Here is a 15,507-nt window from a genome sequence, read left to right as displayed (position 1 = left end):
ACGGCCCTGGTTTTACTTGTATACACAGTAGGTACGAGTCAAACAATGCAGAGAATCTTTTCATTTTATCATTTCAAAAATCTCTTAAGACATCCTTCAAACAAGACATAAAAATCGTGACGAATTGATACTGCCGGTAAATGAGGTGATATCGCTACAGCTTGCATATATACATGTAATATTGTGAAGACGTAGGCCTACGCACCTGTCCACACTCTTGAAAGCTGTGTACGAGTCTACTGGCTATTTTGATTTAATATATAAAAAAAATAACGAGTCTCTTTCTCATATCTTTCTTATCGGAAGCATTTAAAAGAACTCTGAAGCTTTAGTTCGTCATCTCTATTTAAAGTGCAGGCAAGGCTCGGACGCTTAGGTGAAGTCTAGTTGTACAGGACATCGTATTTTAACTGAGAAAAAAACATTTAATTGCTTGATTCTCCGCCCAAATAGCTGTTTTCTTGCCTACAGTTTACGCATTTCTGTGCTTCAGCCACCTTTTTAGTTTGACAGAAAGCAGTGCACGCTTCAAACGACCTTTTTATATGCGCACCTTGTAGGCCTACATCATCTACACCTAGCATTGCCATGCTGGAAACAGCAGAGGACCACCATGACCCCTGTGGCGCGCGGTTCCTGTCATGCGCACTTCGTATTTCCGCAAAAGATGAAAAAGGTTAGTACTGGAAATTCTACAATGACCTAACAGCACATGTGAGGAGCTTGGAAAATTTAGGAATTCATGGACGACAATATGGAGTTATCCTCACGCCCTTCGTGATATCAAGGTTACCACAGTCCATGAGACTGGAGTGGGCTCGTGACAGTCTGCATCGGGAGCAGGGCTCTACAATAACTTTTTCAGGCACTTGGGCAAGTGACTGGCAAAATCTACTTGCCCGAACTGGAAACTCACTTGCCCGAATTTTACCATACAAAAAAATGAACAAAAATGAGTGTTTATATCTTTCTTCATTTAAATTTTATTTTGGTTTAGTTCTGTTAAGTTCCTACTTGCTGTCATTTATAAAGTAGCAGACATATATTTAGTAACATATATTGTAAGCATTTTATTTGTATCATTTCGACATAATGTGGTGTGTGCAGGGATCTTCCTGGGTCAAAATCTGGTTGGGACAATTTGGCCCACTTGGTGAAAAAAAGTGGGCCATTTTTAAAAAATGTGTGCCGTGAATTATTAAGTGAAAATTCATTATATTTCAATATTTTTATATGATTATTAAAAATAGGAGAGACCGGGGCTAGTTGGCCCCGTTTGACACTTTTGGCCAAGTTGGTCCCCCCTATACGAAAATGAAGTATATATCCCATGCAAACGCCTTGAAATAAATTTTTATACATTTTTAATTTATTAAATTGATTTTTGAGAGTCTTCGATGAATAAATAGTTCAAATGAGGCAGAATTTTTTTAGGTTTCCGTACGTCATGTTGGGGGGGGGGGGGGGTATGTGTTGCAAGAACCAAAATATCTATCAATAAAATTTGTTTTGTTTTAATTAAGAATAAATTAATAATGGTATAAAGCAGGTTTTTAACGAATGAAAACGACTAATAACTTTCGTATGAAAAGAAAGTAACAAATTCAGTTTTAAACCACTGAGTTTGTTTCAACAATGGTCTCTAGCTAGGGAGGGGTGGAAAATCCCCTTGGGGCCACATATAACACTGTAAATACAAATTGAATCCCCTTACAATGAATTAAGGCAAAATAAATGTTTTTCTAAAGAAAGTTTTGCTTTTTAATACATACAATCAACAGAACATTTCTAATATAAATTTTCAAAAAGACACCAGAGAGCAAATTAAATAAAATCAATCAGACGGTAATAGACACCGGCAAACTTTGTCAATTTCACCAACTTGTTTATTTCAAACAGCGTTGCGCGCAAAGGATTGTGGGTAATGTGAGGGTCCAACTAGCCCCGAGTCAAGGGGGCCAACTAGCCCCGGGTGCACATGATTTATTTTAAAGGATGTTAGCCATTTATGGTGCTAGAATGAGCAACGATGATACATCTCCGTGAAACTTGAAACAATGAGCTTCAGTTTGATGCCCTATACATATCTTATATTCGATCAAAAGCATGTGAAAATAGATTTTTAAATCTCTTAAACAAAATTACTTTTAGGTGCAAAAAAAGTTTATTTCGACTCACCGCTTAAGTAAAACTTTTTAATGTCCGACACTTCCTTAGCATTATAGGCTACGGTCATTTTACAAGAGTATGTGGCCAATTTTTTTACATCGTAGTTACTTTTTCATAAATTGACGGGGGGCCAACTTACCCCGGGGTCCAACTAGCCCCGGTCTCCCCTACTAAAAAAAGGCTGGATGCTATTACTCTGAAGTTCTAAATAATTGTAGGGCCTAGTGTGGAAAAATCTTCCACAATTATCAATTGTTCTGTCTGAAAAATTGCACTGAATAAAAAAAAATCTTTAAAAATTAATAATTGTACTGTGCTGAATAATAGCACTGCATAGAAAAGGTTTACAATTCCCATTTTTATTGTGAAAAAAAAAGCCATAGCTCTGAAAAGAATTTTTTATTTTTCGAAATATTTGCATTCTTTTTTAAGCTGAAAATAATTAAGCGGTGATCTAAGGTGAGAGAAACCCGTCTTACATATATCTATATTTACATAAAATCTAGCAAGCAACTATATAACATTACTAAAATTAGTTGGCATATCTATTAATGAATTTAGACATTAAGTATTTGTGATTATTACACTGCTGCAGGGCTTGACACTATTCAGGTGAAATGTCCAGTCAGGCTTACTGCAGACAAATTTCACTTGCCCCCAGCTAATTTCCACTGCCCCCCTTCTCTAGAAAATAGATTTTTAGAAAATAGACTTTCCATGTGAACGTCCCCAAAATCCAGCAGATTTGGTTAGCAGAGGTGTCTCAGGCCCAGAACTTTGTGTATCTGAAACCTGGTTACATGGACCAGTTTTCCTCCGTGAAAATACACTGATGATTACTAGCCAGGGAACAGTGTCTGACACAAATGTAGAAGAAGGGGGGGGGGGGGGGTATTTCTGAAATGAAATCAAATCCAGTTTTACTAAAGTTTGAAACCCTTTCTAATGCTGGTTTTCAGTTTGAAAGATGGAATACATTTACAAAGACCCTCCGGATTGTGGGATGGGTTTTGAGATTTATAGGCAACTTGAAAGCCATTAATGAAGCTTGTTGTACTGGTGATTTGACCCTTAGGGAGCTTCAGGAAGCTAAAGTGCGCCTGATATCTGTTGTGCAGAGAGAGAATTTCAGTGAAGAAATAGCCTGTGTTCTTGAAAAACAGTCTGTGTCAAAGAAATCCCCTTTATTTAAACTGTCACCTTTCATTGATGGTGATGGTTTATTGAGGGTTAAAGGCAGATTACAGTTTTCTCATCTGTCATATGAGGCATGCAGGTGTGAACTCTTTATTGGTCAGAATGAGAGATGAATATTGGATTATTGGTGCAAGGCGCATGTGTAAACGTGTGAAACGAGAATGCATCACATGTCAACGGTTAGGCTTCGTTCACATGCAATGTCTATTTTCTAAATTCTATTTTCTATGCGCGGTATGTCTTAATGATCACGGTCTGTGCCCTGAATATCCCGCGGCGTAATTACTGGCAGCGCGAGCCAGTTACTATAAGTTACTTTAAGTAACTGGCTCGCGCTGCCAGTAATTACGCCGCGGGATATTCAGGGTACAGACCATGATCATAAGATACCGCGAATAGAAAATAGAATTTAGAAAATAGACATTGCATGTGAATGAAGCTAGATACTGCAGCTAGCAGTCAGCCGGTACCCCCACTTCCTAGTATGAGAGTGAACAATGCGCTACCTTTGTCTGTTTCAGGTTTGGACCATGGTGGTCCACTCTTTTGTTGTGATACTGGCAGCAACAAGTTTTATATATTGCTGATCACCTGTGCTGTTACACGGGCTGTGCATTTAGAGCTTGTAAGTTCTCTTTCAGCAGAGGAAACTTTGAATGCAATTCGGCATTTTGTTGCCCGCCGTGGTATGCCCTCAGTCATTATTTCAGATAATGCACGTGGATTTGTTGCAGCAAAGAAGCTTGTATTGCAGTATTTTGGTTCAAATAGTCCTAAGTGGCAATTCATTGTTCCTTTGGCCCCTTGCTGGGGAGGATGGTGGGAGCGTTTGATTGGATCTGTGAAATCATCTTTGAAAAAGATGGTCTTTGACTAAAAGTGAATTAGAAATCACCCTGTTTGAGATAGAAGCCTGTATCAATTCCAGGCCACTTACCTTTGTTGCAGACGATGTAGAGGACCGGGTTTCTTTAACCCCTTCACATTTTCTTGTAGGAAGACTGTTAACCAGTGGTCCTTTGAATGATTTGGAAGAAATTCCTGATATGAACAATGTAGACTTGGTTGCCATGTATGATCATAGAAAACAATTGTTGAACAAATTTTGGGAAAAATGGTCATCAGAATACATTCGTAACCTTCCATCTTGTCAAAGTAGTGTTTCAGGTGGGAAAGGGTTAAACATTGGATCAGTAGTTTCAGTGAGAGACCAAAATTCTCCACGTTTATTATGGCCGTTGCGAGTAGTGCAAAGGGTTTTCCAGGTATGGAGATGGTCTAGTCAGGTCAGTTGAGGTCAAAACTAGTAAAGGGTTAATTACCAGACCAATACAAAAGTTACATGACCTTGAAATTAGTAGTGGGGTAGGTTTAGAATCTTTGCCAGTAGAACCCGAGTTAGATGATGAAGGGGTTAACATTTCTACAGGAAAGCAACAATTTGACATTGATCATGCGCTTTCTCCCAACAACACAACTGAGACAGAAACTGGACTTATGAACTGTGAATATTATTATCATGAACTGGAATTGAGACAAAGGACTGGACATGGACTTGATAATTGGCACACTATTAACTGTATTGTATTGCTAGTAATAAAGTAAGATTTATTATTATTGTATTATTCATTGAAATATATGTAATATATTTCAAGGTGGGGAGAATGTCAAATATTGTTGTATGGTTGTGATCAATTGTGTTAAATTGTGTTAGAGGTGACTAAGCAGTGGGTCCCTTAAGTGGCCAAAAAGGAAGAAGTGAGTAGTTTTTCCATGTTGGAGAGAGTGTGGACTCCATGTGGGGTGAAGTTGTGACATGTTTGTTGGTCACACGTGGTTTGAATGTAATGTAAAACCGTAAAAAAAAAAAAAAATTGAACCAGCGCAAGTTTTATTTACTTTTAACTTCAACAGTATGTATTAAAAGGTAAAGCCACCAGACTTTCCTTAGAATAACATTTACTGCCTTCAGTTGTATTAAAAGGTAAAGCCGTTAGACTTTCTCTAGAATAGCATTTATTTTGCCTTCATTATTAGGGGATTCCCACTGAATTTTTAGTGTTATGTATGGCCTCAAGGGGAATTTCTGCCCCTCTCCACCTTGATAAATAATATGCTCCATTTGGGAGATTGAAAATGATATTGCAAACTGCATTGAAAATCATAGGAAGATTGATTACAGGTAATGCTGTGAGGATGTTTTTATGTGTGGACGAAAATGGCCAATAAAAATTTTTAATTCTGTTTCCGTATTTAGAGCGCCAGTTCTAATTTTTCTTGAGGCAATGGTACCTAACACTACGATACAATTTTTAAATGAAGATCATAGCTTGACATACATGCATCAAACATTCTTGTTTATTATAAATTGGAATCTTCAATTGAAATAAAAATAAAATATACAATATAATAAGTTCTTATGTGAGGCTTATTTATAAACATACTAATAATTGACATTTTGTAGAATTTGGAGGCTAAAAACTCCATAGTTGTCTGGTTCTCATATTGAGGCAGGATTTTTTGTTCCTGTGCTTACGTAATTCTCATAATTTATTACCACCACTCTCAAAGTAGCTTTTCATAATTGGTTGACAGACAATAAGGCAATTTTCATATCTTCGGCGGGAGATGGTTTGTGGTCCTAGCGAGACGAGAAACCAATTTTCATATTTATTCAAGGGACTTCATTTGCAGAAGATAGTCAGGGGGAGATAGTTCACGGTCCAAGGAAGATGAGAAACCAATTTTGATATTTATTAAAGGGACATTGTTCACAGAAGATTGTCAGAGAGTGATCATTACAGATTATTTTTACCTCTCCCCCCCCCCCCCTTAAATTTTTTTATATACATCTTTTCCATTTTACTCTCTTATTTATTTATTTTTGTAAAATAAATTGTTTTCATAAATTATGTACAACTATAAAATGTTTGTTGTATGGATTAATAGCAGTTGCCTTTCCTGATGACCAAAATGTCCTTGAAAAGTGCTTGAATTTGAGTCCTGAAAGTCCTTGAAAGTCCCTGAATTTAACAAGTATTTTTCTGTATGAACTGTGTATTATAAATGTTTTCGAAATAAGATAACTGATTTGTGCCCCATCTTCCAGGACATCTCCTAAGCTCTTCAACTCTCCTCTCCAAATGATCAATTTTCCTATGGATCAACTCATACTTTTACGTTTACTTGAATCCCTTAACCTGGGAAAAAGAAAGTGTCATGGTAAGGCATGAAAATTATATTTAATTATTAAAAACAACAGGGATTATATGTAAAACTGATATGAAAGTACCAATGGTATATGTATGAGATTGGTTGCTACATAACACCCCTAGGCTACATTCCCCATAGACAACATCTGTCTTTAAGACTGGGTTCCCACAGATTTAGATCGATCCATCTGGATCGACCTAACTCCCTGGGGGTTCATGCTAAATTGCTGTCAGCTTCCCAGAGCCCAATTAACAAAAGTTAACAACGTACCCCCTTACAGCTTTTAGTAGATGGGACAGACATTTAAGCCGGTCAGGTTAACAGCAATCTAGTGAGACTCCCCAGGAGATCTTATATCTATGGGAATGGTCTCTAAGGATCAGCCCAACTTTGCTGGGACTCTCACTCTAAATGCAGACCAATGGTGTTCATGGGAATGGGGTCTTACTTTCAGTTTATTACAAATTTATCTATAATATCAACATGCTGAACTAAAAGTGACATGTTATTAGTGTCATAGGGGCCATTCAGAATAGATGATTCGAGTACTAACTGACCTGCTGACTAAATATGGCCGACCCCACATCAAAAGCGATGCTGTTGATTCCTGATGGTCTCCCCGCCTCCACAAGTGCCATTAAATGGATTAAATCTCGGCTCCAAGGTTTAATTGCTCGGCCCCTGCAGCAATGGCACATGTGGAGGTGGGGAGACCATCATGGAATTAGCAGCACTGCTTTTGAAGTATGGTCCCCATATTAAGTTGGCACCCATAGATTCACCCTTCAAGAAATCGTGACTTTCAAGATATTATGGAAAACCAGAAGTATGTTTTTTTGTTGTTGTTGTTTTCCCGGCATGCCTAGTACAAACACGCTGCATTCTCAAGTAAAATTAAACATCTGATAAAAGATTCAAACAGCATTTACATGCTTGTTTACCATATATAAGTTTGGGGTAGACCTATGGAACACTTTATTTAAGTTAACCCTGATAATTCAAGGCCAGGAATGTACAATTTTTGTCTAATTATGCACTGTAGCTTCTACAGTCTGTATGCTTATTTTATTTTAATAAAACATTTTAAACATGTTAAAACATTTGAGTTAGCTACTAATTATTTCTCACTGGAAAATCACCCAGCAGTTTTCCAAATACAACTGAATGATGTCATAATGCGCCTTCGTTTTCATCAAGATCTAGAAAGCGTCAGCGTTATGGTTTGCACCAAATTTGAAGAATTCTATATTACTATTTATACAACAATTTGAATTGAAATTTGGTTTATCAATTCTTTATATAATATTGCTGCTATGTGCATCACAGTCTTTCTACAACACCTGTTCAATTTTGAAAATAAGTTTCATAATTTTCTTGAAGGGTGCATCTACAGGGTTCTGGATAACATTTTAAAGAGTAAGTTTGGTCAAGCATTTTTGAGTTTGTTACACATACCAACTATATAAACACTTCGAACCATTGACAATTGCTAAATAATGATATTGTGATACATGTTTGTTTAAATCAAATATAAAGCAATAAAATTACCGGAACTTCATTGCACCTGTTAGTTGCAGTTTTGACTTCATTCCCAGAATGCAAAGATGTGTGACGTAACCTGTAGTCGCTATACAGACTACATGGAGCCCAAGGTTCAATATTTGTTTTATGGGCCTATTCCCCCTCAAAAAAATTGCCAATTAACACGTACATTTTATCATGGTGAATTGCATTGTGGGATCCTCCAATCTTCAATCCTCCAAGAAACAGACTTCATGGGTTTCTCTTTACCCTCGTTAAAATGCAACCTCGTTGTTGAAGTGTTATCATGCATTTTTATAACAAAGGATTGGCTAAATAAAGTGTTAAACTATCTATCATATGAGCCAAAGTCTTTGTTTGACCAAACTTGCTCTTTAAAAATACATGTATGTTGTGCATGTTTATCAGCAAGGAGGATATTATGACGTACGACAGGACTGATTATAATGATCTGATATTTTGATGGTGGGACCATTTGTGAGGTTAAATTTTGAAGACCAACCTTGAGTAAGAAAGCATCTGCAGCTGTGATAATGAACTCCTCACAGGGCATTATAGATTTCCCAGTTGAAGAATTTGCCAAGGCCTACAATTTGCAATATTTTATACATTTATCATTTGATTCACATATTAACTATGCAATTAAAATCCTCATAAGAAACAAGGCAGCAAAGCTGTAAAATGTACAGACAACTAGAAAGAAGAATAATCTTATCAAGCTGGTTTGCCAATTTGCACAGTATGTTAATCATTTTTTTATAAGTTACAAAATAATAACTAATGCAGTTTCTTTTCAGAGCATTTGCAGTGGCAGTACACTAACCATTTTAATCAATTTTGATGCAATGATGCATAATGTTTAACAGCTAATAATCAATTTCAATTTTAAATTATGCATTGCAAGTAACATAGATATTTAGAAACTGTGACTGGCAAAGGTCTTCAGGCCCATGGATAATTCACCTTAAAAATGCCAATATGTACACAAGTACTGAAATGTGTTATTTTCACTTTCAACACTTATTACATAATACACAAATACCAAATTACTTTCATTTTAAAATGATTATCTAAAAGATTGTGAAGATGGGAAAAATGTCAACAGAACAATTTTAAATGTCTTATTTGCACCATTCTGAGATTAAGAACAGTGAGGGATTGAATCTGCAATGGTATGCCTTTATTTTTTTTTTTGGCACTTTATTACACAATACAAGATAAAAGATTACCATCATTTTTAAAAAAGCAGTTTAAATAATTGCTAAGATGCAGAAAAATGTGAATATAAAGAACTTTTACAAATATAAAAAGTTCAATACTGAGACTGCTAACATGCCTAAGAATTGAGGAAAACCTATTTATATACAAAAACAGCTTAACCTAAACAAAAATTAACTAATCAAGCTAATTTTCAAACATGATCTATATATATCAGACCTTTGAATTCAATCAGTCCTGCAAGTTTAAAAGCAAAATATGACATGGTTTTTGTTTTATTTGTATAAAGTTAGGAAAAAAAAAAAAAAAACAGCTTTTGGAAAAATAGTCCCATCAGGCTGATATTTGAACTTGGTCTTTAGTTAATGAGTACTTATCAGTTCTGAAAGATTGAAGACAAAAGGTAAAAACATTTTCATTTTATTAGAATAACGCTGAATGTGCATGGCGACAACAGTAAACGACAACGACAGACACAGGCGAGGGATATATGCACAGACACATCTGTGTCTGTACATTAGGAAACTACAAAGGACTATGGATAAGACGGACTGGGTTAGATTGTGCTGGAGGTTGCAACATCGGGTTGTGTAGGAAGTAAAGCTGGCTGGCCATTTTTAGCTGTAGGTACACAGGAGCTGAGACTCAGGTGTGAAGTAGAAGTGGATTTTCCAGCAGCATGAAAGGCTTTCCCTAACCAACCATCCACCCATCATTTTGATGGGTTGTGAACTGAGATGACAGCCTATATTTCCAAAGACAGTCATAACGCTTACAATTTTTTGGAAAATGATGGTTTTGTTTGTCGGGACAGCCTTGGTGGCTTAGCAAATTAGCAGAAAGTAATTTGATATACCCAGTCGAAGAACACCACATTGTAGCACAACCTAAAGCTTATACAACACAATAAAATTAGAAAATAAGTTTATCTGGATGTGTTATGTATTATATAGTCTTCAGAGATTATTTTTTTCATCCTAAAGAGAACAAGGCAAAAGATGTTAAGATACCTTCCAGACTTTCAAACAGCACAAGTCTCTTCAAGAGCAGCATTTATTTAGTAGATTACAGGCTGAGACAGAAACACCCAACTACTGAATAATAATTTGACATAAAACTCTACATGCTCTAGCAGTACAGACTGCTACCAAAATAAAAACTACACAAGAAACATGTAAGTCAGCAACTGAAAATTATTCTTTATTCTATTTTTTATATTTTTATTCTTTTTACCCCATCCCCTGCTCACAGCACTTTTTGAAAAGAAGTTGGACTACCTTAAATTATGGATATGAATTTAAGAAATAATGGATAAGAATTTCTGTCTACTACTCTGAAGTGGAAAACTGATCCAAGGACACCAAAAATGATGAGCAGAGGTCAACACTCGATCAGCAATGAAAATAACAAAGAAAAGTACACCATACAGAATACAGAGATTGAGAAAAAAGAGAAATCAAAAATAGCTAAAAAAGAGGGGAACTGGGCTGTTCCTTTGTGCAAGTAGGTCACCTGCATCAATGTAAAACAGTTCTTGAAAAAGTAATTTCCAGACTGATTTATCATTCCAAGACTGTGAAAATTTGGCTGATGTTTTCTGTTTACTTCCACAGTAGAACTGCAAATATTACAAGCAGTGTCATGAATTTACTAAAGAAATAAAAAAGGAGGACTTACAATTGGACCAGAACCTGTAGACAATATTAAGTTTGGAAAACATTATTTAAACAAGGCAGCAAAGCTGTCAAATGTACAGACAAAAAGCAGGAAATAACTATGCACAAAATAGGCTACTGTCAATTCTGATGCAAAAGTACATTATGTTAAACTACAAATTCAACATCAAATTTTAATTATGCTCAATAGGTAATACCAATGTAAGTAAAATGTGTAACAAGCATAAGGCTTCAGGCCCATGGGAGTTCAAGTTCGCACTTTGAAAATGTATAACTTCCAGAAAAAGAAGCCAATTAGACTGTTTTTTCAACTCAGGCTGCATTTTTAGTCCTGTATTTCTTTTTTTGAAAGTTTGGCAATCATAAGTAACATGGTTTTCCCATAATGGTCATCATGGCAGCAGCACCCAAAATTGTGTTTTCTTCTATTCTGATGCAATATTACATAATGGTTAACAGCATAATGACCGTCAATTTTTAATAATAAAATATACGTATCATGTATTTTCAGAAAATGTGACTAGCATGGGTATTCAAGCCTGTGGAACTTCAAAGTTACACCTTGAAAATGCCAATATGTGAAAAATTAAAGTTTCACAAAAAAACTGTTTAACTGGCAGTAAGAATTACCAAACAGATTGCATTGCCTACTGAAGCTGTATTTTAGTCCCAGGTTTCTTTCCTGTAAGTTTGAGAACAGTAAGTGACATGGTTTTTCTGAAATGGTCATCATGGGAGCAGTGCCCAAAATATGTTTTTTTCAAATTTTGATGCAATATTACATAATGTTTAACAGCATAATGACCATCAACTTTTATTAATAAAATATTAGTATTATGGATATTCAGATAATGTGATTAGCAAAGGTCTTCAGGCCCATGGAACTTCAAAGTCAAAACTTGAAAATGCCAAAATGTAAACAAGACAGCACTGTTCTGAAATGTTTTTTCCCCATTTTTAACAATTTTTAACATAAAACAAAATTAACAGTTTACTGCCATTTTTATATGATCAACTAAGAAAATTGATGAGATGGGAATAATGTCAATAGAGCAGTGTTAAATGTCCAATTTCTTCCATTCTGAGATTCTGAACATAGTGAATGATTGAATCTGACAAACTGCAATGATATGAGTTTATTTCCATTTTTGACACTTTATTACACAAGACACGATAACAAGTTTACCATAATTTTTACATAATCAACTAACAATATTGTAAAGATGCAGGAAATGTCAAACAAACACTTTTACGTATCTTATTAGTTCAATAATGAGACTGTTAACATGCCTAAGAATTGAATCTCAGGAAATGTGAAAAAACAGCATAACTTCTAAAATAATGGCCCGATAATGCTGATTTTCGAACTCAACCTGCGTTTTAGTAAGATTGACCACTCCTGTGAGTTTAATGACAATTGGCCTATCTGTTTTTCCTATATTGTGTTTACAGTGTTGCATATATGCTGAAAAAGGAAAAAATCAGCATAACTACTAAAATAGTGGCCCGCTCATGCCGATTTTCGAACTTGTCCTGCGTTTTAGTAAGATTGATTACTCCTGTGAGTTTCATGACAACAGGCTTAACGGTTTTCCTTTAAATGTGTTTACAGGGTTGTATATATGCTGAAAAGTGAAAAAACAGCATAACTTCTACTATAATGGCCCGATCATGCTGATTTTCGAACTTGACCTGCGTTTTATGAATATTCATCAGCTCTGTAAATATAAAAGCAAAAAATAAAACTGTGTTCCACTTATCGTGTTTACAAGGAAAGCGCACGGCATCGGCATCAGCATCAGCATCGGCATCGCCATCGGCGACGACGGCGACGACAGACGCAGGTGATGGCAATATGTACAGACACATCTGTGTCTGTACATAAAAAGAAAAACAAAGATCAACATTTTGGAGAAACAATTCGAAAAGAATTATTGTGCACTGAACTGCCTGTCGAAAGAACTGAACAGACTTAGTGATGTCAAAATACAACAAGGCATCTTTCTCATGAATCCTACTTTGACATTTTTGAAAGACTTCACAGTTGATAGAAGATGTATAGCAGTTACGTAGCATTATTTATTTTTATGGTTGAAAATTATTTATTGTTAACTCTTTGAAATTTATTATTACTGAATTATTTTAATCATATTATAAATTTTCTGTTTAGACCTCCTAGAATATAATATTTATTATAGAATATAATTCAATTAGAAGTCATCTTGGTATGATTAAAAAGATAAGAATACCCTGGTGTCTGTTTCTGTCATCTTTTGTACACACGCTTAGATAAAATTAAAATTTGTAAGATAAGAATAGTAGATAAGATTATCCTGATCTTTGTTTAATATCCTGGCCTTAGTGTTACATAGCATAATCAGGACAAAACCAGTCTGACCGGTGGCTGCATGATTTTAATCAGTAGTGAATATTTATGTGATGAAAGTCAATGCAAGCCTGTGTGTAACTCTGGTGTGAGGCACTAGAAGCTTTATCTCCTGGAGTCCACACAGACCACTTTGTAAATTTAAATTGGTTGGAATAATAAAAACTGTTGAGAAAAATCAAAGAGGATTTGGCTGGTGAATTAGACCACATTTCAAAACCTTCAAAGTATTAACAGGTGCAAGCAGTTTTACATGATAGTACAGTAACAATAATAAAAGAGATATAGGGCTTGCTCTTCGATGGTGTAGATATGTCATTAAGAATGTAATATAACACCATAAAATGATAAGAAATGAGCATAAATAATTCTTGAAGAACTCGAATATGACTGACAACTACCTACCATTGCCAAAATCCAGTCTAATCTTATTGCCATTGAAACATTTTGCTGAATAGTGCTTTGACTAAGGGGCCATTCAGAATAGAAGATCCAAGTATCAACTGGTCCAAGGATCAAATATGGCAAACCCTACATGAAAGGAAGACTGTTTAATCCTGAAATGGTCCCTTCCCCTCTCACAAGCCTTCCCACACATGGTACTTGCAGGGACACAGTAATTAAATCTCAGCTCCATTCGACCAGACATCCTACACCATACAACATCACAAATTCCACCACAATCTTAGCCAATTCATCTCATTACCTTTTTAAGGTGGGACTGTACTCAAATAGGGCAAAAAATCACATTTTTATAAATAAAATCAACAATATGTCTTAAAGAAAAACCCTCGAACCCCTTTTTTGGTACTTTGTTCAAGTGTTATAATACCATTAAAAGCATTTTTATAGCTGTCCAAGTGCCAGAGAAAATCAGGAAACTGAAAATGATGTTTTTGCTCCAAAAATCCCAATTTTACATCACTCAATGAACTGGGAGCTTGTCAGAGGTACTAACAAACTGACTTAACACTGGCATTCCTACATTAATTCAACTATTCTCCCAAGAGAAGGATTTAAACACAAGGAGAAAAACTCAAAAGTTAAATATTTGTGGTAAGATGGTATTACCTTATTCAGTGCCATGTACAGACGGTCAGGTGCCAATGAGTAGCCAGCATCCATCACACTAACAAATACATAAGTAAATAAAATGGCAATAAAATGAGCGAGTGTACTCATTCAAAATTAAGATTTCAACTTACTCAAATCTATCAAGTAAAAGATGACAAAATTTGAGTTAATAAAAATAACACTGAAATTTTAGCATTTGTATTTCTATCATAAAACATTGCATAGCTTTGTTACGGTACCATCTTGAATTTCATTAATTTTTAATGAAGACAGTCACTGGAACAAAGCAAGATCTTACCACTTTGGGTCACTCTCTGAGCTGGACACAGCTATAAGAATCTGGTGTAGTACAGCATCACAGAGCACTTTGTCAGCTTCTCCATTGTGCTTCAGATCTATGGACCAGTACAGGGATTCTGCCTCCTGAAGGAAGTCTGAAATACAAACAATTACAGTTTCTCCCTTGGTTGAAGATCGCTTGTGTTCTTTTTTGTGAGACATTGTGCCCAGGATTCAATGCATGCTTGGATCACAAGGCCAATTAAAATGTCACAAAAAGAGTTACTATAATTCAGGTATAGCCGTTATTGATCCATGTTATTAGAATATGATCTTGAATAGCTAAGACTGCATTCCCACAGATTTTTGATCGATCTATCCCCGTGGGGAGTCTCACTAGATTGCTGTCAATTTAGCCGGCTTAAATGTCTGTCCTGCCTACTAAAAGCTGTAAGGGGGTAATTAACTTTCGTGCGCGCTCGACTGACAACAATTTAGCGTGAACCCCCAGGGAGTTAGGTCGATCAAGATGGGTCAATCTAAATCTGTGGGAACCCAGTCTAAAATTTTAGTAATATTCTCAACATTTGAGTAATCATATATATATATATATATATATATATATATAAAACCAAAAGTGAGTCAGTTATTTCGGTACAGAAAATATATTTTAAAAGTCAAAACAAGTCATATAATATAGTTGAAATGGTTAATTATTCATGGTAAACATTTTTGCCTCTTTCAGGCTCTACA

The 15,507-nt window shown here is 35.6% G+C and overlaps 2 protein-coding genes across 9 annotated transcripts in view; one reads left to right on the top strand and one right to left on the bottom strand.

Moving 5' to 3' along the window:
* LOC106152647 (pleckstrin homology domain-containing family A member 8) overlaps positions 1 to 1,419 on the top strand; it is an 85,144-nt gene extending 83,725 nt beyond the window's left edge. For 3 of the 4 annotated variants that reach the window (XR_015332717.1, XR_015332716.1, XR_015332715.1), the window contains one exon: positions 494 to 1,419. The gene's annotated coding sequence lies outside the window, so the exon portion shown is untranslated. The remainder of the gene's footprint in view (positions 1 to 493) is intronic. The other variant, XR_015332718.1, reaches the window with a different exon arrangement.
* The window catches only part of LOC106155203 (tubulin polyglutamylase complex subunit 1), a 60,908-nt gene that overhangs the window by 22,504 nt on the left and 22,897 nt on the right, over positions 1 to 15,507 (bottom strand). For 2 of the 5 annotated variants that reach the window (XM_087003481.1, XM_087003483.1), the window contains 3 exons: positions 14,774 to 14,909; positions 14,473 to 14,530; positions 11,781 to 13,932 (listed from right to left, as the gene is read on the bottom strand). In XM_087003481.1, the coding sequence (XP_086859607.1) occupies positions 13,720 to 13,932; positions 14,473 to 14,530; positions 14,774 to 14,909 (407 nt within the window). In that variant the 3' untranslated portion in view covers positions 11,781 to 13,719. Of the gene's footprint in view, positions 1 to 5,702; positions 6,567 to 8,623; positions 8,708 to 11,780; positions 13,933 to 14,472; positions 14,531 to 14,773; positions 14,910 to 15,507 lie in introns of those variants that run through there. The other 3 variants (XM_013529916.2, XM_013529918.2, XM_087003482.1) reach the window with 3 other exon arrangements.

Source organism: Lingula anatina, chromosome 2, assembly GCF_051362555.1.
Source record: "Lingula anatina isolate TDL-2025a chromosome 2, LinAna3.0, whole genome shotgun sequence".
In the NCBI taxonomy this organism is placed as follows: domain Eukaryota; kingdom Metazoa; phylum Brachiopoda; class Lingulata; order Lingulida; family Lingulidae; genus Lingula; species Lingula anatina.
This window is presented reverse-complemented; position numbering and strand designations above follow the sequence as displayed.